This window comes from Salmo salar, chromosome ssa08 (genome assembly GCF_905237065.1).
Source record: "Salmo salar chromosome ssa08, Ssal_v3.1, whole genome shotgun sequence".
NCBI classification, from domain to species: Eukaryota; Metazoa; Chordata; class Actinopteri; order Salmoniformes; family Salmonidae; genus Salmo; species Salmo salar.
This window is the reverse complement of record NC_059449.1, coordinates 26,123,087-26,145,632: the sequence shown is the minus strand read 5'-3', so window position 1 is coordinate 26,145,632 and position 22,546 is coordinate 26,123,087. Positions and strand designations below refer to the sequence as shown.

Sequence of the window (22,546 nt, the reverse complement as noted above, 5' to 3'; positions counted from 1 at the left end):
CCTCATCTCCAGGTCCCGGTAGAGCTGGTAGAGGGTGTTCATCTCCTGAACATTAGACGGGTCCTAACAGACCTCATCTCCAGGTCCCGGTAGAGCTGGTAGAGGGTGTTCATCTCCTGAACATTAGACTGGTCCTAACAGACCTCATCTCCAGGTCCTGGTAGAGCTGGTAGAGGGTGTTCATCTCCTGAACATTAGACTGGTCCTAACAGACCTCATCTCCAGGTCCTGGTAGAGCTGGTAGAGGGTGTTCATCTCCTGAACATTAGACTGGTCCTAACAGACCTCATCTCCAGGTCCTGGTAGAGCTGGTAGAGGGTGTTCATCTCCAGAACATTAGACTGGTCCTAACAGACCTCATCTCCAGGTCCTGGTAGAGCTGGTAGAGGGTGTTCATCTCCTGAACATTAGACTGGTCCTAACAGACCTCATCTCCAGGTCCTGGTAGAGCTGGTAGAGGGTGTTCATCTCCAGAACATTAGACTGGTCCTAACAGACCTCATCTCCAGGTCCTGGTAGAGCTGGTAGAGGGTGTTCATCTCCAGAACATTAGACTGGTCCTAACAGACCTCATCTCCAGGTCCTGGTAGAGCTGGTAGAGGGTGTTCATCTCCAGAACATTAGACTGGTCCTAACAGACCTCATCTCCAGGTCCTGGTAGAGCTGGTAGAGGGTGTTCATCTCCTGAACATTAGACTGGTCCTAACAGACCTCATCTCCAGGTCCTGGTAGAGCTGGTAGAGGGTGTTCATCTCCAGAACATTAGACTGGTCCTAACAGACCTCATCTCCAGGTCCTGGTAGAGCTGGTAGAGGGTGTTCATCTCCTGAACATTAGACTGGTCCTAACAGACCTCATCTCCAGGTCCTGGTAGAGCTGGTAGAGGGTGTTCATCTCCAGAACATTAGACTGGTCCTAACAGACCTCATCTCCAGGTCCTGGTAGAGCTGGTAGAGGGTGTTCATCTCCAGAACATTAGACTGGTCCTAACAGACCTCATCTCCAGGTCCTGGTAGAGCTGGTAGAGGGTGTTCATCTCCTGAACATTAGACTGGTCCTAACAGACCTCATCTCCAGGTCCTGGTAGAGCTGGTAGAGGGTGTTCATCTCCTGAACATTAGACTGGTCCTAACAGACCTCATCTCCAGGTCCTGGTAGAGCTGGTAGAGGGTGTTCATCTCCTGAACATTAGACTGGTCCTAACAGACCTCATCTCCAGGTCCTGGTAGAGCTGGTAGAGGGTGTTCATCTCCAGAACATTAGACTGGTCCTAACAGACCTCATCTCCAGGTCCTGGTAGAGCTGGTAGAGGGTGTTCATCTCCAGAACATTAGACTGGTCCTAACAGACCTCATCTCCAGGTCCTGGTAGAGCTGGTAGAGGGTGTTCATCTCCAGAACATTAGACTGGTCCTAACAGACCTCATCTCCAGGTCCTGGTAGAGCTGGTAGAGGGTGTTCATCTCCTGAACATTAGACTGGTCCTAACAGACCTCATCTCCAGGTCCTGGTAGAGCTGGTAGAGGGTGTTCATCTCCAGAACATTAGACTGGTCCTAACAGACCTCATCTCCAGGTCCTGGTAGAGCTGGTAGAGGGTGTTCATCTCCAGGGTTAATGACTTTAATTGTGTCATCAGCAACACTTTAGTTCAGTCTTTTGACTGACTCCTGGTATAACAACAGAGATCAGAGCGTTCACAAATTCATTCCCTTATTCTGAGCTCTGGCTCTCTCAAAGCAGACTCTGACATCAGAGGAGATGGCCAGCGGGACCTTTCCAATCCATCCTGCATCTCTCTTTCTCTCTATGTCAGGACGTATCGTGGTTATAACCTGTCTCAGGGAGTGTCAGACGTCACTGTGGAGAATAACTTGTCAAGAGTCGTCTCTGCTGTGTCCCACGCTCTCACCTCCTCTACGTCAAGGGCCCTCACTGTGAGTAACACACACACACACACACACACACACACACACACACACACACACACACCTCCATGTCTAGGGCCCTCACTGTGAGTGTCCTTGGTGTCCTCCTCCTCCGCAGGCCAGACGTCCATCCCTCCAGCCCAACATACCTCATTGTCTCATTTAGGAAACGTCTCCTTCTCTGCAGGTCATTCATGGAATTATCAATCTGTCTTTTTTTCCTTCCTGTGTAGTTTGGCTGCTGTGAGGCGCTGCATCTTCTGACCACCACCTTCCCAGCATGCACCTGGAGTACGGGCTGGCACTGTGGTTACGTCAGCTCCACCGTCACACACCCCAACCGATCCAACCTCAACCGCTCCCGGGCACGCTCACACAGGTAACACACACACACACACACACACACACAGGTACACACACACACAGGTACACACACACACAGGTACACACACGCTCACACACGTACACACACGCTCACACAGGTACACACACACGCTCACACAGGTACACACACACACGCTCACACAGGTACACACACACACGCTCACACAGGTACACACACACACGCACACGCTCACACAGGTACACACACGCACTCACCCCTCAGTTTGGAGTTTGTATTTAATATTTCTCTCTCTCTCCCAGCCTCTCCCAGCCCGGCTCAGGCCCATTGGAGGAAGGGAAAAGGACTCTAACAGTAGGGATGGCTAACATGGTGTTATCTCTACTGTCCTCTGCCTGGTTCCCTCTGGACCTCTCTGCTCACCAAGATGCTCTGCTGCTGGCCGGGAACCTGCTCGCTGGTACGTACCTGGACACAACACACCTGGACACAACACCTGGATACACCTGGATACACCTGCTTGATGTTATTAGAATGTTTACAGAATGTTAACACACCTGTATACACCTGGATACACCTGCTTGATGTTATTAGAATGTTTACAGAATGTTAACACACCTGGATACACCTGGATACACCTGCTTGAGGTTATTAGAATGTTTACAGAATGTTAACACACCTGGATACACCTGGACACACCTGCTTGATGTTATTAACCTGTTGGTGACCCCTTCCCGTTCTCATCCCGTTAACGGGATTGATTTTGACAACAGCCAGTGGAAAATCAGAGCGCCAAATTTAAAACAGCTAAAAATCTCATAATTCCATTTTCTCAAACAATCAACTATTTTACACCATTTTAAAGATAAACTTCTCGTTAATCTAACCACATTGTCCGATTTCAAAAAGGCTTTACAGCGAAAGCATAAAATTAGATTATGTTAGGACATAAACTTCACAAGAAACACCACACAGCCATTTTCCAAGCAACTTGATGCATCACAAAAACCCAAAACACAGCTAAATGAAGCACTAACCTTTGACGATCTTCATCAGATGACACTCCTAGGACATTATGTTACACAATACATGTATGTTTTGTTCAATCAAGTTCATATTTATATCCAAAAACAGCATTTTACATTGGCGCGTAATGTTGAGAAATGTTTTCCCTCCAAACCTCCCGGTGAATGAGCACAATGAGCGCACATAGTACGTCAATTCTCATCGTAAACATTGATCAATATAGAAGTGTTATGCACAGAATTATAGATACACTTCTCCTAAATGTAATCGCTTTGTCAGATTTCAAGAAAGGTTCACGGCGAAAGCACAATTTGCAATAATCTGAGTACAGCCCAGAAGACACCAACAACAAGCAAACAGAAACCCACCATCTTGGAGTCAATAAAACTAAGAAATGACATTATAAATATTCACTTACCTTTGATTATCTTCATCAGAAGGCACTCCCAGGTACCCCAGCTCCACAATAAATGTTCGATAAAGTTCATATTTATTTCCAAATAATCCATTTTGTTGCGCGTTAGGTTCACTATCCAAATCCACTACGCGCGTGCTTATTTAGTCCAGACGAAAAGTCAAAAAAGTTATACTACAGTTTGTAGAAACATGTCAAACGATGTATAGAATCAATCTTTAGGTTGTTTTTATCATATACCTTGAATAAAATTCCAACCAGACCTATCCGTTCTCTTTAGGAGTGAATATGAACTCAGCTCGCTCCCAAGTCCTTGCGCGTGACTGAGCCCATGCCTTATAATGGGACACCTACTTCCTTGGGCTGTTATTCCCTTCAAATTCACTGTAGAATCCTCAAACACCGTTCTAAAGACTGCTGACATCTAGTGGAAGCTTTAGGAAGTGCAAAATGTACCCTAAGTCACTGTATACAGCAATCACTTGAAAGGACTACAAGCACCAGAATTCCCACTTCCTGTTTGACTTTTTCTCAGGTTTTTGTCTGCCATATGAGTTCTGTTATACTCACAGAGACCATTCAAACAGTTTTAGAAACGTCAGAGTGTTTTCTATCCAAATCTACTAATAATATGCATATTCTAGTTTCCGGGACAGAGTAGTAACCTGTTTAAATTGGGTACGTTTTTCATCCGGCCGTGAAAATACTGCCCCCTAGCCCTAAGAGGTTTTAAGGTGTTTACAGAATGTTAACACACCTGGATAAACCTGTATACACCTGCTTGATGTTTTATAATGTTTACAGAATGTTAACACACCTGGATAAACCTGCATACACCTGCTTGATATTATAGTGTTTACCTGTCCCGCGTTGTTGCAGCCTTTATAAAACCTTAGTACAACAATTGGTACACTCTTTACAGAACGTTAAGCACACCTTAACAAACCTGTCGAACGTTAGCACAACGTTATTACGACATAATTACAACATAAACACAGCGGTGTCCGGGAACCTGGTAACCTGACTGTACGTGTAGCCCATGTAACATGTATATCTAAAATGTATGTAGTTCTGTTCTTGTCTATTGATGTCCTGTATTATGTCATGGTTCATGTTTTGTGTGTAACCTCAGGAAGAGTATCTGCTGCTATAGAAACAGATAATGATCATAATAAACCCCAGGAAGAGAAGCTGCTGCTATAGAAACAGATAATGATCCTAATAAACCCCAGGAAGAGAAGCTGCTGCTATAGAAACAGATAATGATCCTAATAAACCCCAGGAAGAGAAGCTACTGCTTTAGAAACAGATAATGATCATAATAAACCCCAGGAAGAGAAGCTGCTGATATAGAAACAGATAATGGGGATCCTAATAAACCCCAGGAAGAGAAGCTGCTGCTATAGAAACAGATAATGGGGATCCTAATAAACCCCAGGAAGAGAAGCTGCTGCTATAGAAACAGATAATGGGGATCCTAATAAACCCCAGGAAGAGAAGCTGCTGCTATAGAAACAGATAATGGGGATCCTAATAAACCCCAGGAAGAGAAGCTGCTGCTATAGAAACAGATAATGGGGATCCTAATAAACCCCAGGAAGAGAAGCTGCTGCTATAGAAACAGATAATGATCATAATAAACCCCAGGAAGAGAAGCTGCTGCTATAGAAACAGATAATGATCCTAATAAACCCCAGGAAGAGAAGCTGCTGCTATAGAAACAGATAATGATCCTAATAAACCCCAGGAAGAGAAGCTGCTGCTATAGAAACAGATAATGATCCTAATAAACCCCAGGAAGAGAAGCTGCTGCTATAGAAACAGATAATGATCCTAATAAACCCCAGGAAGAGAAGCTGCTGCTATAGAAACAGATAATGATCCTAATAAACCCCAGGAAGAGAAGCTGCTGCTATAGAAACAGATAATGATCCTAATAAACCCCAGGAAGAGAAGCTGCTGCTATAGAAACAGATAATGATCCTAATAAACCCCAGGAAGAGAAGCTGCTGCTTTAGAAACAGATAATGATCCTAATAAACCCCAGGAAGAGAAGCTGCTGCTTTAGAAACAGATAATGATCATAATAAACCCCAGGAAGAGAAGCTGCTGCTATAGAAACAGATAATGGGGATCCTAATAAACCCCAGGAAGAGAAGCTGCTGATATAGAAACAGATAATGATCCTAATAAACCCCAGGAAGAGAAGCTGCTCATATAGAAACAGATAATGATCCTAATAAACCCCAGGAAGAGAAGCTACTGCATAGAAACAGATAATGATCCTAATAAACCCCAGGAAGAGAAGCTGCTGCTTTAGAAACAGATAATGGGGATCCTAATAAACCCCAGGAAGAGAAGCTGCTGCTATAGAAACAGATAATGATCCTAATAAACCCCAGGAAGAGAAGCTGCTGCTATAGAAACAGATAATGGGGATCCTAATAAACCCCAGGAAGAGAAGCTGCTGCTATAGAAACAGATAATGATCCTAATAAACCCCAGGAAGAGAAGCTGCTGCTATAGAAACAGATAATGATCCTAATAAACCCCAGGAAGAGAAGCTGCTGATATAGAAACAGATAATGGGGGTCCTAATAAACCCCAGGAAGAGAAGCTGCTGCTATAGAAACAGATAATGATCCTAATAAACCCCAGGAAGAGAAGCTGCTGCTATAGAAACAGATAATGATCCTAATAAACCCCAGGAAGAGAAGCTACTGCTTTAGAAACAGATAATGATCCTAATAAACCCCAGGAAGAGAAGCTGCTGCTATAGAAACAGATAATGATCCTAATGAACCCCAGGAAGAGAAGCTGCTGATATAGAAACAGATAATGGGGATCCTAATCAAATACCACAATACCACAGTTACAACATTCAGCTGTCGTAATACCCAACATGACACCAAGCTGTAACGTTCTCTCCAGCGGCGGCTCCAAAGTGTATGTGTAGTCCCTGGGCTGGGGAGGAGGAGGGAGGGCCAGTCCCCAGTAAGACAGAGGAGCCCTGGGCAGCGGTGGGGGAGCGCCCCCTGGTGGTCCTGGTGGAACAACTCTTCTCTCACATCCTCAAGATACTCAACATCTGTGCCCACGTACTGGACGACACTCCGCCCGGACCCGCCGTCAAGGTGGGTGTGTGTGTCTAAACAATGTGTAAATCAGAGATGCAAAGGGATAATCTGTCCCCCAGGCCACCCTGACCTCCCTAGCCAACGCTCCCTCTTTCAGTGTTGTCCTCTCTGTCCCGCAGGCCACCCTGCCCTCCCTAGCCACCGCTCCCTCTCTCAGTGTTGTCCTCTCTGTCCCGCAGGCCACCCTGCCCTCCCTAGCCACCGCTCCCTCTCTCAGTGTTGTCCTCTCTGTCCCCCAGGCCACCCTGCCGTCCCTAGCCAACGCTCCCTCTCTCAGCCCCATCAGAAGGAAAGGCAAGGAGAAGGAGGTAGCAGAGCCAAGCACCACTCCCATGAGCCCTAAGAAAGGCAGCGAGACCAACACTGGTACAGTAGTCCACTTCCTGACTTATTTTGCTCTGTAGGAAACATGTACACACTGACTTTAACTTCATAGAAACAATGGATTCTTTTTAACTTCAGTCCGTTTCTTAGTCCTTCATTAATGAACGATTTCAGTCAAAGGTACGAAGGTTTCAAACAGCAAAATGGTGTGAAGGATACATACCCAGCGCTTCAATTTACAAAGATCCCTCTCTTCATGACCTTTTGCCTTTTTCTTTCTGACCTTTGTGAGCAGGCAGGCCAGCGGACAGCGCCGGGTCCACCGCTAACGTCAACAAGTCCACAACCCTGGGAAGCTTCTATCATCTACCTACCTACCTCAAACTGTACGACGTCCTCAAAGCTACACACACCAACTATAAGGTACACACACACACACACACACACACACACACACACACACACACACTCCTAGTCATCAACTACTTTGCCACATTCAAATGTTTTGGAGTTAATCTTTTCTGAATCACTGAAATATCAGAATAGTCAACCTGGATGTTTTGATGTGTAAAATGGCCGACATGACTTCTGAAACTTCTTACAACTGCAATTGTTCACTTACTACACTTGTTTTCTTATGTACTTGTCAATGTTTTTGTTGTTGTGGTACTTGTTGATGTTTGTTGTGTGTTTCCTAGGTGACGTTAGACCTCCACAGCACCAATGAGAAGTTTGGAGGGTTCCTGCGTTCTGCGCTGGACGTTCTGTCTCAGCTGCTAGAGATGGCCACGCTACACGACATCGGAAAGGTCAGAGCGACCATAATACACCTTTAGAAATGTGTTATAACACTCTTATTCATGTTCATAAACGAGTTATAACACTCTTATTCATGTTCATAAACGAGTTAACACTCTTATTCATGTTCATAAATGAGTTATAACACTCTTATTCATGTTCATAGACGAGATAACACACTTATTCATGTTCATAAACGTGTTGGAACACTTATTCATGTTAATAAACATGTTAACACTCTTATTCATCTTAATAGACGTGTTAGAACACTCTTATTCATGTTCATAAACAAGTTATAACACTCTTATTCGTGTTAATAAACGTGTTAAAACACCTTTCATATTGATAAGCTTAAGGGGATACTGCGAGATTCTGGCATTTAAGCATTGCTACTGTACCTGTAGACCTCCAGTCATTGCGCTAGCGCTAGTTAGCATTGGCTCGCACAACAACATCTAACTTCCTTCATACTGGACACGGAGACATAAAAATGGTGTCCACAAGTTCATCTGACTGGGGAAGTAGATAAAGGGGCTTCGATGCCAGAATCTGATGTATGAAAGCATAACTATTATTAATTATATAATAATTAATATATTAGATACTAGTTAGTTCATAGTTGTAGTATAATGATGTATTGATTAGTTAGTAGTTGTAGTACAATGAGGTATTGATTAGATAGTAGTTGTAGTATAATGAGGTATTGATTAGATAGTAGTTGTAGTATAATGAGGTATTGATTAGATTGTAGTTGTAGTATAATGAGGTATTGATTAGTTGGTAGTTGTAGTATAATGAGGTATTGATTAGTTAGTAGTTGTAGTATAATGAGGTATTGATTAGTTAGTAGTTGTAGTATAATGAGGTATTGATTAGTTGGTAGTTGTAGTATAATGATGTATTGATTAGTTGGTAGTTGTAGTATAATGATGTATTGATTAGTTGGTAGTTGTAGTATAATGAGGTATTGATTAGTTAATAGTTGTAGTATAATGAGGTATTGATTAGTTGGTAGTTGTAGTATAATGAGGTATTGATTAGTCAATAGTTGTAGTATAATGAGGTATTGATTAGATAGTAGTTGTAGTATAATGATGTATTGATTAGTTAGTAGTTGTAGTATAATGATGTATTGATTAGATAGTAGTTGTAGTATAATGATGTATTGATTAGATAGTAGTTGTAGTATAATGATGTATTGATTAGATAGTAGTTGTAGTATAATGAGGTATTGATTAGATATGTGTTATTTCGTAGTTGTAGTATAATGATGTATTGATTAGTTGGTAGTTGTAGTATAATGAAGTATTGATTAGTTAATAGTTGTAGTATAATGAGGTATTGATTAGTTGGTAGTTTTAGTATAATGAGGTATTGATTAGTTGGTAGTTGTAGTATAATGAGGTATTGATTAGTTGGTAGTTGTAGTATAATGAGGTATTGATTAGTTAGTAGTTGTAGTATAATGACGTATTGATTAGATAGTAGTTGTAGTATAATGACGTATTGATTAGATAGTAGTTGTAGTATAATGATGTATTGATTAGATAGTAGTTGTAGTATAATGAGGTATTGATTAGACTGTAGTTGTAGTATAATGAGGTATTGATTAGACTGTAGTTGTAGTATAATGAGGTATTGATTAGTTGGTAGTTGTAGTATAATGAGGTATTGATTAGTTGGTAGTTGTAGTATAATGAGGTATTGATTAGATAGTAGTTGTAGTATAATGAGGTATTGATTAGTCAATAGTTGTAGTATAATGAGGTATTGATTAGTTCATAGTTGTAGTATAATGAGGTATTGATTAGTTCATAGTTGTAGTATAATGATGTATTGATTAGTTGGTAGTTGTAGTATAATGAGGTATTGATTAGTTCATAGTTGTAGTATAATGATGTATTGATTAGTTGGTAGTTGTAGTATAATGATGTATTGATTAGATAGTAGTTGTAGTATAATGAGGTATTGATTAGACTGTAGTTGTAGTATAATGAGGTATTGATTAGACTGTAGTTGTAGTATAATGAGGTATTGATTAGTTGGTAGTTGTAGTATAATGAGGTATTGATTAGTTGGTAGTTGTAGTATAATGAGGTATTGATTAGATAGTAGTTGTAGTATAATGAGGTATTGATTAGTCAATAGTTGTAGTATAATGAGGTATTGATTAGTTCATAGTTGTAGTATAATGAGGTATTGATTAGTTCATAGTTGTAGTATAATGATGTATTGATTAGTTGGTAGTTGTAGTATAATGAGGTATTGATTAGTTCATAGTTGTAGTATAATGATGTATTGATTAGTTGGTAGTTGTAGTATAATGAGGTATTGATTAGATAGTAGTTGTAGTATAATGAGGTATTGATTAGATAATAGTTGTAGTATAATGAGGTATTGATTAGTCAATAGTTGTAGTATAATGAGGTATTGATTAGATAGTAGTTGTAGTATAATGATGTATTGATTAGATAGTAGTTGTAGTATAATGATGTATTGATTAGATAGTAGTTGTAGTATAATGAGGTATTGATTAGATAGTAGTTGTAGTATAATGATGTATTGATTAGTTAGTAGTTGTAGTATAATGACGTATTGATTAGATATGTGTTAGTTCGTAGTTGTAGTATAATGATGTATTGATTAGTTAGTAGTTGTAGTATAATGATGTATTGATTAGTTAGTAGTCTTAGTATAATGACGTATTGATTAGATATGTGTTAGTTCGTAGTTGTAGTATAATGATGTATTGATTAGTTGGTAGTTGTAGTATAATGAGGTATTGATTAGATAGTAGTTGTAGTATAATGAGGTATTGATTAGTTGGTAGTTGTAGTATAATGAGGTATTGATTAGATAGTAGTTGTAGTATAATGAGGTATTGATTAGTTGGTAGTTGTAGTATAATGAGGTATTGATTAGTTGGTAGTTGTAGTATAATGAGGTATTGATTAGTTAGTAGTTGTAGTATAATGAGGTATTGATTAGTTGGTAGTTGTAGTATAATGAGGTATTGATTAGTTAGTAGTTGTAGTATAATGATGTATTGATTAGTTAATAGTTGTAGTATAATGATGTATTGATTACTGTTGTCTGATCCATCAGTGTGTGGAAGAGATCCTCAGCTACCTGAAACTCTGCTTCTCCAGAGAACCTCTGATGGCCACTGTCTGTGTTCAACAGGTCTGTACTGTACGGTGTGTGTGTGGTGGTCAGTGTAATGTGTTCAACAGGTCTGTACTGTACGGTGTGTGTGTGGTGGTCAGTGTAATGTGTTCAACAGGTCTGTACTGTACGGTGTGTGTGTGTGGTGGTCAGTGTAATGTGTTCAACAGGTCTGTACTGTACGGTGTGTGTGTGTGGTGGTCAGTGTAATGTGTTCAACAGGTCTGTACTGTACTGTGTATGTGTGTGTGTGTGTGTGTGTGTGTGTGTGGTGGTCAGTGTAATGACTACTGTACTGGTCAGTGTACTGTACGGTGTGTGTGTGTGTGTGTGTGTGTGTGTGTGTGTGTGTGTGTGTGTGTGTGTGTGGTGGTCAGTGTAATGACTACTGTACTGGTCAGTGTACTGTAGTCTCTAAGACTCACCACAGAGTGAGACTGGTACCTGCCGACAGGGACTGAGAGATATCGGACTCCCTGTGCGATGGTTCCATACAAAACACTAACGTTCAGAAGAGCGTGTCTGAAGACACTTTGTGTGTGTGTGATTTTAATATCCTGTCATCCTAGGGGTTGAAAAATGTTGTTAACATTCCCAAAATGTCCTGATTATTCCTTCCCATTTCTGGGAATCTGCAAATCGTGTTTCTGGAAAAACCCAGGGAATTCTGGGGAAGTTTTTCGACCCCATTTCGACCATCCCCCCTGTCGTCTCTCCCGCCAGTTATTGAAGACGTTGTTTGGTACCAACCTAGCCTCCCAGTACGAGGGGGCCCAGGGCGGTCCTAGTCGATCCCAGGGGAAGGCTCTCCGTCTGGGCTCGTCCAGCCTGAGACCTGGCCTCTATCACTACTGCTTCATGGCTCCCTACACCCACTTCACCCAGGCCCTGGCCGACGCCAGCCTCAGGAACATGGTCCAGGCTGAGCAGGAGCAGGACGCGTCAGGGTGGGTACACACAACCACACACACACCAGGCTTATATACACAACCACACACACACACACACACACACCAGGCTTATATATACACAACCACACACGCACACCAGGCTTATATACACACAACCACACACATACACCAGGCTTATATACACACAACCACACACATACACCAGGCTTATATACACACACACACACACACACACACACACACACACACACACACACACACCAGGCTTATATACAGACAACCACACACACACACCAGGCTTCTATACACACACACACACACACACACCAGGCTTATATACACACACTCTCTACCCTCCTTGTATCTGTCCCCATCAGGTGGTTTGATGTAATGCAGAAGGTGTCCAACCAGCTGAGATCCAGTATCACCAACGTGACCAAACAGAGAGGAGACAAGGTACACACACACACACACACACACACACACACACACACACGGTACAGCTCTAATACATGACTCATATTACAATGTGAAGCATATGGTTGACTTGCCATGGTGACTCTAAGAGTGGTTAGATAACTCATGGTGACTCTGAGAGTGGTTAGATAACTCATGGTGACTAAGAGCCATTAGATAACTCATGGTGACTCTGAGAGTGGATAGATAACTCATGGTGACTCTAAGAGTGGTTAGATAACTCATGGTGACTCTAAGAGCGGTTAGATAACTCATGGGGACTCTGAGAGCGGTTAGATAACTCATGGTGACTCTAAGAGTGGTTAGATAACTCATGGTGACTCAGAGTGGTTAGATAACTCATGGTGACTCTGAGAGCGGTTAGATAACTCATGGTGACTCTAAGAGCGGTTAGATAACTCATGGTGACTCAGAGTGGTTAGATAACTCATGGTGACTCTAAGAGTGGTTAGATAACTCATGGTGACTCTAAGAGTGGTTAGATAACTCATGGTGAGTCTAAGAGTGGTTAGATAACTCATGGTGACTCTAAGAGCGGTTAGATAACTCATGGGGACTCAGAGTGGTTAGATAACTCATGGTGACTCTAAGAGCGGTTAGATAACTCATGGTGACTCTAAGAGCGGTTAGATAACTCATGGTGACTCAGAGTGGTTAGATAACTCATGGTGACTCAGAGTGGTTAGATAACTCATGGTGACTCTAAGAGCGGTTAGATAACTCATGGTGACTCAGAGAGCGGTTAGATAACTCATTACCAGCAGGTGGCAGTACAGTTTACTTAAATTGGAGAGAAGTGCAACTGTCATTTATTCCATGGATTTTTCATAGTAATATGTTGTTGTTATCGCCTCACCTCAAGGGTTCCTTATCGATCCATTGATTGACTGATTTGTCCTCCAGAATGCGATCCACAACCACATCCGTCTGTTTGAACCTCTGGTGATCAAGGCTCTGAAACAGTACACCACTTCCACCTCTGTGGCGCTGCAGAGACAGGTCCTAGACCTGCTGGCACAGCTAGTACAGCTACGAGTCAACTACTGTCTGCTGGACTCAGACCAGGTGAGAATACACACATACACACACACACACACTGCGTTTACACAAGCAGACGAATTGTGATCTTTTTTTTTCTCACTAATTGGTCTATTGACCAATCAGATTAGCTATGAAACAGATCTGATGTGTTGAAGGTTTCCACCAATTAGTGGAAGAAGAGATCAGAATTGGTCTGCCTGTGTGAACGCTGCCTATAGACACACAGACACAGTGTGATTGTAACCTAGTCTCTCTGTTCCAGGTGTTCATAGGTTTTGTATTGAAGCAGTTTGAGTACATTGAGGTGGGACAGTTCAGGTAAGACCTTGTTCTGGTTCACCCCTTTTCATCACCTTTTCACCAAGCACCCAGAAGGGCTGGTCTGATTTCTAAACTGTTTGTTGAGAAAGCTACTTCCTGTTCTCATTGTATGATGGTGTCCATCCAAAAAGGCTTGTCTGATTTCTACACTTTAAATTGAGCATGTTGTCTGATGTTCTCTCTCTCTCTCTCTCTCTCTCTCTCTCTCTCTTTCTCTCTCTCTCTCTCTCTCTCTCTCTCTCTCTCTCTCTCTCTCTCTCTCTCTCTCTCTGTTTCTCTTTTTGTCTCTCTCTCTCTCTCTCTCTCTCTCTCTCTCTCTCTCTCTCTCTCTCTCTCTCTCTCTTTCTTTGTCTCTCTCTGTCTCTCTCTATCTCTCTCTGTGTCTCCAGAGATTCGGAGGCGATTGTCCCCAACATATTCTTCTTCCTGGTTCTGTTGTCGTACGAGCGGTACCACTCCAAACAGATCATCAGCATCCCAAAGATCATTCAACTCTGTGATGGCATCATGGCTAGTGGGAGGAAGGCTGTCACTCATGGTAGGAACACACACAGAGCCTCTACACTGACCACATGCCCATGTTGTCTTATAGAATAATATTGGATCCAGGACTCACTGGTGGTTGATGATGATGTGGGTCTTTCTCCTCCATCTTCTTGTCTGACTGGGTCTTTCTCCTCCATCTCCTTGTCTGACTGGGTCTTTCTCTTCCTGTCTTCTTGTCTGACTGGGTCTTTCTCCTCCATCTTCTTGTCTGACTGGGTCTTTCTCCTCCATCTTCTTGTCTGACTGGGTTGTTCTCCTCCGTCTTCTTGTCTGACTGGGTCTTTCTCCTCCGTCTCCTTGTCTGACTGGGTCTTTCTCCTCCGTCTCTTTGTCTGACTGGGTCTTTCTCCTCCATCTTCTTGTCTGACTGGGTCTTTCTCCTCCGTCTCCTTGTCTGACTGGGTCTTTCTCCTCCGTCTCCTTGTCTGACTGGGTCTTTCTCCTCCGTCTCCTTGTCTGACTGGGTCTTTCTCCTCCATCTTCTTGTCTGACTGGGTCTTTCTCCTCCATCTTCTTGTCTGACTGGGTCTTTCTCCTCCATCTTCTTGTCTGACTGGGTCTTTCTCCTCCATCTTCTTGTCTGACTGGGTTTTTCTCCTCCATCTTCTTGTCTGACTGGGTCTTTCTCCTCCGTCTTCTTGTCTGACTGGGTTGTTCTCCTCCGTCTTCTTGTCTGACTGGGTCTTTCTCCTCCATCTTCTTGTCTGACTGGGTCTTTCTCCTCCGTCTTCTTGTCTGACTGGGTCTTTCTCCTCCGTCTTCTTGTCTGACTGGGTCTTTCTCCTCCATCTTCTTGTCTGACTGGGTCTTTCTCCTCCGTCTTCTTGTCTGACTGGGTCTTTCTCCTCCGTCTTCTTGTCTGACTGGGTCTTTCTCCTCCGTCTCCTTGTCTGACTGGGTCTTTCTCCTCCGTCTTCTTGTCTGACTGGGTCTTTCTCCTCCTTCTTCTTGTCTGACTGGGTCTTTCTCCTCCGTCTTCTTGTCTGACTGGGTCTTTCTCCTCCATCTCCTTGTCTGACTGGGTCTTTCTCCTCCATCTTCTTGTCTGACTGGGTCTTTCTCCTCCGTCTTCTTGTCTGACTGGGTCTTTCTCCTCCATCTCCTTGTCTGACTGGGTCTTTCTCCTCCATCTTGTCTGACTGGGTCTTTCTCCTCCATCTTCTTGTCTGACTGGGTCTTTCTCCTCCATCTTCTTGTCTGACTGGGTCTTTCTCCTCCGTCTCCTTGTCTGACTGGGTCTTTCTCCTCCATCTTGTCTGACTGGGTCTTTCTCCTCCATCTTGTCTGACTGGGTCTTTCTCCCCATACAGCCATCCCAGCCCTGCAGCCTATAGTCCATGACCTGTTTGTTCTGAGAGGCTCCAACAAGGCTGACGCTGGGAAGGAACTGGACACCCAGAAAGAGGTGGTGGTCTCCATGCTGCTGAGACTCATACAGTACCACCAGGTAAACACACTTTGGAACCATGAAACCATGGTACTTTGGAACCATGAAACCTTGGTACTTTGGAACCATGGAACCTTGGTACTTTGGAACCTTGGTACTTTGGAACCATGGAACCTTGGTACTTTGCAACCTTGGTACTTTGGAACCTTGGTACTTTGGAACCATGGAACCTTGGTACTTTGGAACCTTGGTACTTTGGAACCTTGGTACTTTGGAACCATGGAACCTTGGTACTTTGGAACCATGGTACTTTGGAACCATGGTACTTTGGAACCATGGTACTTTGGAACCATGGGACCTTGGTACTTTGGAACCTTGGTACTTTGGAACCATGGAACCGTGGTACTTTGCAACCATGGAACCGTGGTACTTTGCAACCATGGAACCGTGGTACTTTGGAACCGTGGTACTTTGGAACCATGGAACCGTGGTACTTTGGAACCGTGGTACTTTGGAACCATGGTACTTTGGAACCATGGTACTTTGGAACCTTTGTACTTTGGAACCTTTGTACTTTGGAACCATGGAACCTTTGTACTTTGGAACCATGGAACCTTTGTACTTTGGAACCATTAAATATTTGAACCATGCAACCATTACAACCATGTAACATTTTCACCTGTGTGACCTTTGACCCCTGTGCTTCTGTGTTTAGGTGCTGGAGATGTTCATCCTGGTCCTCCAGCAGTGTCACAAGGAGAACGAGGACAAGTGGAAGAGACTGTCCAGACAGATCGCTGACATCATACTGCCCATGATAGGAAAACAACAGGTCCGAACACAGTGAAAGAGAGACGGAGAGCTTGTAAACTTATATAAAATGATTCCTGCTCTGCCTGTTCCTATAGACTGTCAATCCCGTCCCAAACTTGACTCTAGAATTTCACTCCCGTTCCTGAGGTAGTAACACAGGACCTGAGGTGATGTCTACCTGTAGTGTGTCACTGAGGGAGTAACAGAGGACCTGGGGTGATGTCTACCTGTAGTGTGTCACTGAGGTAGTAACACAGGACCTGAGGTGATGTCTACCTGTAGTGTGTCACTGAGGGAGTAACACAGGACCTGAGGTGATGTCATCCTGTAGTGTGTCACTGAGGTAGTAACAGAGGACCTGAGGTGATGTCATCCTGTAGTGTGTCACTGAGGTAGTAACACAGGACCTGAGGTGATGTCATCCTGTAGTGTGTCACTGAGGTAGTAACACAGGACCTGAGGTGATGTCATCCTGTAGTGTCACTGAGGTAGTAACACAGGACCTGAGGTGATGTCTACCTGTAGTGTGTCACTGAGGTAGTAACAGAGGACCTGAGGTGATGTCATCCTGTAGTGTGTCACTGAGGGAGTAACACAGGACCTGAGGTGATGTCATCCTGTAGTGTCACTGAGGTAGTAACAGAGGACCTGAGGTGATGTCATCCTGTAGTGTGTCACTGAGGTAGTAACACAGGACCTGAGGTGATGTCATCCTGTAGTGTGTCACTGAGGGAGTAACACAGGACCTGAGGTGATGTCATCCTGTAGTGTCACTGAGGTAGTAACAGAGGACCTGAGGTGATGTCATCCTGTAGTGTGTCACTGAGGTAGTAACACAGGACCTGAGGTGATGTCATCCTGTAGTGTGTCACTGAGGTAGTAACACAGGACCTGAGGTGATGTCATCCTGTAGTGTCACTGAGGTAGTAACACAGGACCTGAGGTGATGTCTACCTGTAGTGTGTCACTGAGGTAGTAACAGAGGACCTGAGGTGATGTCTACCTGTAGTGTGTCACTGAGGTAGTAACACAGGACCTGAGGTGATGTCTACCTGTAGTGTGTCACTGAGGTAGTAACACAGGACCTGAGGTGATGTCATCCTGTAGTGTGTCACTGAGGTAGTAACACAGGACCTGAGGTGATGTCATCCTGTAGTGTGTCACTGAGGGAGTAACACAGGACCTGAGGTGATGTCAACTGATTTCGTGTTGTGTCCTAGATGCACCTGGACTCCCCTGAGGCTCTGGGAGTGTTGAACACTCTGTTTGAGACGGTTGCCCCCTCCTCTCTCCGCCCGGTAGATATGCTGCTGAAGGGAATGTTCACTACACCTGCTACCATGGTGAGACACACGGAATTTGGCTTTTGGATAATTCAATCGTTGCCAGGTCTTTACTGAGGCTAACTCTTTCCCTCCCTCCCTCCCTCCCTCCCTCCCTCCCTCCCTCCCTCCCTCCCTCCCTCCCTCCCTCCCTCCCTCCCCTCTCTCCCCCCTCCCTCCTCTCCCTCCCTCTCCCCCACTCTCTCCTCCTCTCCCTCCCTCCATTCCTCTCTCTCCCCCACTCCTCCCTCCCTCCCTCCTCCTCTCTCTCCCCCTCCTCTCTCCTCCTCTCTCCCCCACTCCCTCCCCCACTCCCTCCTCCTCTCCCTCCCTCCCCAGGCTAATGTCAACACAGTTCAGTTGTGGGTATCAGGTGTCTTGGCTGTCCTCAGAGTCCTCATCTCTCAGTCCACTGAAGACATAGTCCTCTCTCGTGTCCACGAGCTCTCCCTCTCTCCTCTCCTCCTCTCCTGTCCCACCATCCGACATCTCCACGACGACAGCAGCCTCTCGTCGCCCCCGCAACTGCCTCTGGCGACCCCGGCAACTGTCGCCCCCGACAACCAGGAGGCCAACGGAGAGCGGGTGCTGCCGGAGGAGACCTTTGCCAGGTGAGTGCCGGATCGGGTCTTCACGGTTGCTCTGTGGTTATTATGGTTGACCCCAGGTACACACTTTTAGGGGTCAAAGTTGACTCTTGATCGTTTAGGAATATGAGAGAGCGCGATATTTAAAAATTGTCAACCTCACTTTAAAAATATACAGTACCAGTCAAAAGTTTGGACACACCTACTCGTTCAAGGTTTTCCTTTATTTTTACTATTTTCTACGTTGTAGAATAATAGTGAAGACATCAACACTATGAAATAACACATATGGAATCATGTAGTAACCAAAAAAGTGTTAAACAAATCAAAATATATTTTACATTTGAGATTCTTCAAAGTAGCCACCCTTTGCCTTGATGACAGCTTTGCACACTCTTGGCATTCTCTCAGCCAGCTTCACCTGGAATGCTTTTCCAACAGTCTTGAAGGAGTTCCCACATATGCTGAGGACTTGTTGGGTGCTTTTCCTTCACTCTGTGGTCCAACTCATCCCAAACCATCTCAATTGGTTTGAGGTCAGGGGATTGTGGAGGCCATGTCATCTAATGCAGCACTCCATCACTCTCCTTCTTGGTCAAATAGCCCTTACACAGCCTGGAGGTGTGTTGGGTCATTGTCCTGTTGAAAAACAAATGATAGTCCCACTAAGCCCAAACCAGATGGAAAGGCGTATCGCTGCAGAATGCTGGCGTCGCCATGCTGGTTAAGTGTGCCTTGAATTCTAAATAAATCACTGACAGTCACCAGCAAAGCACCCCCACACGATCACACCTCCTCCTCCATGCTTCACGGTGGGAACCACACATGCAGAGATCATCCGTTCACCTACTCTGTATCTCACAAAGACACGGCGGTTGGAACCAAAAATCGCACATTTGGACTCATCAGACCAAAGGACAGATTTCCACCATTCTAATGTCCATTGCTTGTGTTTCTTGGCCCAAGCAAGTCTCTTCTTCTTATTGGTGTCCTTTAGTAGTGGTTTCTTTGCAGCAATTCGACCATGAAGGCCTTATTAGATGTCTCCTCTCTCCAGGTTCCTACTCCAGCTAGTAGGAGTGATGTCTCCTCTCCTCTCTCCAGGTTCCTACTCCAGCTAGTAGGAGTGATGTCTCCTCTCCTCTCCTCTCCTCTCTCCAGGTTTCTACTCCAGCTAGTAGGAGTGATGTCTCCTCTCCTCTCCTCTCCTCTCTCCAGGTTTCTACTCCAGCTAGTAGGAGTGATGTCTCCTCTCCTCTCTCCAGGTTCCTACTCCAGCTAGTAGGAGTGATGTCTCCTCTCCTCTCCTCTCTCCAGGTTCCTACTCCAGCTAGTAGGAGTGATGTCTCCTCTCCTCTCCTCTCTCCAGGTTTCTACTCCAGCTAGTAGGAGTGATGTCTCCTCTCCTCTCTCCAGGTTCCTACTCCAGCTAGTAGGAGTGATGTCTCCTCTCCTCTCTCCAGGTTCCTACTCCAGCTAGTAGGAGTGATGTCTCCTCTCCTCTCCTCTCTCCAGGTTCCTACTCCAGCTAGTAGGAGTGATGTTCTCCTCTCCTCTCTCCGGGTTCCTACTCAAGCTAGTAGGAGTGATGTCTCTCCTCTCCTCTCTCCAGGTTCCTACTCCAGCTAGTAGGAGTGATGTCTCCTCTCCTCTCCTCTCTCCAGGTTCCTACTCAAGCTAGTAGGAGTGATGTCTCCTCTCCTCTCTCCAGGTTCCTACTCAAGCTAGTAGGAGTGATGTCTCCTCTCCTCTCCTCTCTCCGGGTTCCTACTCCAGCTAGTAGGAGTGATGTCTCCTCTCCTCTCTCCAGGTTCCTACTCCAGCTAGTAGGAGTGATGTCTCCTCTCCTCTCTCCAGGTTCCTACTCCAGCTAGTAGGAGTGATGTCTCCTCTCCTCTCCTCTCTCCAGGTTCCTACTCCAGCTAGTAGGAGTGATGTCTCCTCTCCTCTCCTCTCTCCAGGTTCCTACTCCAGCTAGTAGGAGTGATGTTAGAGGACATCTCTACCAGACAGGTGAAGGTTGACATGACAGAACAGCAACACACGTTCTACTGTCAACAGCTGGGGACTCTGTTAATGTGTCTCATACACATCTTCAAGAGTGGTGAGTGGACAGATACACACATTTGTATTTAATATATATATATATATATATATATATATATATATATATATATATATATATACTAGAGGTTGACCGATTATTATTTTTCAACGCCGATACCGATTATTGGAGGACCAAAAACCCGATGCCGATTAATCGGTATCGCTTTTATTTTGTTTGATTTATGTATTTTATTTTTTACATTTATTTGTAATAATGACAATTACAACAATACTGAATGAACACTTATTTTAACTTAATATAATACATCAATAAAATCAATTTAGCCTCAAATAAATAATGAAACATGTTCAATTTGGTTTAAATAATGCAAAAACAAAGTGTTGGAGAAGAAAGTAAAAGTGCAATATGTGCCATGTAAGAAAGCTAATGTTTAAGTGCCTTGCTCAGAACATGGGAACATATGAAAGCTGGTGGTTCCTTTTAACATGAGTCTTCAATATTCCCAGGTAAGAAGTTTTAGGTTGTAGTTATTATAGGAATTATAGGACTATTTCTCTCTCTATGATTTGTATTTCATTTACCTTTGACTATTGGATGTTCTTATAGGCACTTTAGTATTGCCAGTGTAACAGTATAGCTTCTGTCCCTCTCCTCGCTCCTACCTGGGCTCGAACCAGGAAAACATCGACAACAGCCACCCTCGAAGCAGCGTTACCCATGCAGAGCAAGGGGAACAACTACTCCGAGTCTCAGAGCGAGTGACGTTTGAAACGCGATTAGCGTGCACCCGGCTAACTAGCTAACCATTTCACATCGGGTACACCAGCCTCATCTTGGGAGTTGATAGGCTTGAAGTCATAAACAGCGCAATGCTTGAAGCATTGCGAAGAGCTGCTGGCAAAACGCACGAAAGTGCTGTTTGAATGAATGCTTACGAGCCTGCTGCTGCATACCACCGCTCAGTCAGATTGCTCTATCAAATCATAGAATTAATTATAATATAATAAACACACAGAAATACGAGCCTTAGGTCATTAATATGGTCGAATCTGGAAACTATCATCTCGAAAACAAAACGTTTTTTCTTTCAGGGAAATACGGAACCGTTCCGTATTTTACCTAACGGGTGGCATCCATAAGTCTAAATATTGCTGTTACATTGCACGACCTTCAATGTTATGTCATAATTACGTAAAATTCTGGCAAATTAGTTCAACGAGCCAGGCGGCCCAAACTGTTGCATATACCCTGACTCTGCGTGCAATGAACGCAAGAGCAGTGACACAATTTCATGTTAGCAGGCAATATTAACTAAATATGCAGGTTTAACCTCTCTTGGGCAGGTGGGACGCTACCGTCCCACTCACGGTTCACACTATTCAACAGCCAGTGAAAAATCAGAGCGCCAAATTCAAAACCACAAAATGTCATAATTCAATGTTCTCAAACAGACGACTATTTTACACCATTTTAAAGGTACACGTCTCCTTAATGTAACCACATTGTCCGATTTCAAAAAGGCTTTATGGCGAAAGCATAAAGTTAGATTATGTTAGGACAGTTCCAACACAAGAAAAACCACACAGCCATTTTCCTAGCAAGGACAGGTGTCACAAAAACCAGAAAACCAGCTAAGATTATGCACTAACCTTTGACGATCTTCATCAGATGATCATGTTACACAATACATGCATTTTTTGTTCGATAAAGTTCATATTTATATCCATAAACCCAATTTTACATTGGCGCGTGATGTTCAGAAAATATTTTGCCTCCAATACTGTCGGTGAATCAGTACAACAATTTACAAAAATACTCATCGTAAACGTTGATAATATATTAAACTGTTATTCAAAGAATTACAGATAAACATCTCCTTTATGCAACCGCTGTGACAGATTTCAAAAAAGCTTCACGGGGAAAGCACACTTTGCAATAA

At 43.8% G+C, this 22,546-nt stretch overlaps 1 protein-coding gene and 1 non-coding gene across 2 annotated transcripts in view; both read left to right on the top strand.

Moving 5' to 3' along the window:
• The window catches only part of htt (huntingtin), a 118,730-nt gene that overhangs the window by 68,909 nt on the left and 27,275 nt on the right, over positions 1-22,546 (top strand). Inside the window, 18 exon segments of the mRNA XM_045723076.1 lie at positions 1,815-1,935; positions 2,160-2,305; positions 2,572-2,729; positions 6,642-6,844; positions 7,087-7,213; positions 7,467-7,594; positions 7,870-7,980; positions 11,075-11,152; positions 11,858-12,081; positions 12,423-12,501; positions 13,426-13,587; positions 13,826-13,881; positions 14,274-14,422; positions 15,741-15,877; positions 16,533-16,649; positions 17,851-17,973; positions 18,292-18,563; positions 20,501-20,643. Coding sequence (XP_045579032.1) covers positions 1,815-1,935; positions 2,160-2,305; positions 2,572-2,729; positions 6,642-6,844; positions 7,087-7,213; positions 7,467-7,594; positions 7,870-7,980; positions 11,075-11,152; positions 11,858-12,081; positions 12,423-12,501; positions 13,426-13,587; positions 13,826-13,881; positions 14,274-14,422; positions 15,741-15,877; positions 16,533-16,649; positions 17,851-17,973; positions 18,292-18,563; positions 20,501-20,643 — 2,534 coding nt within the window.
• On the top strand, positions 11,503-11,632 carry LOC123744324 (small Cajal body-specific RNA 14). The gene has a single exon (XR_006770902.1).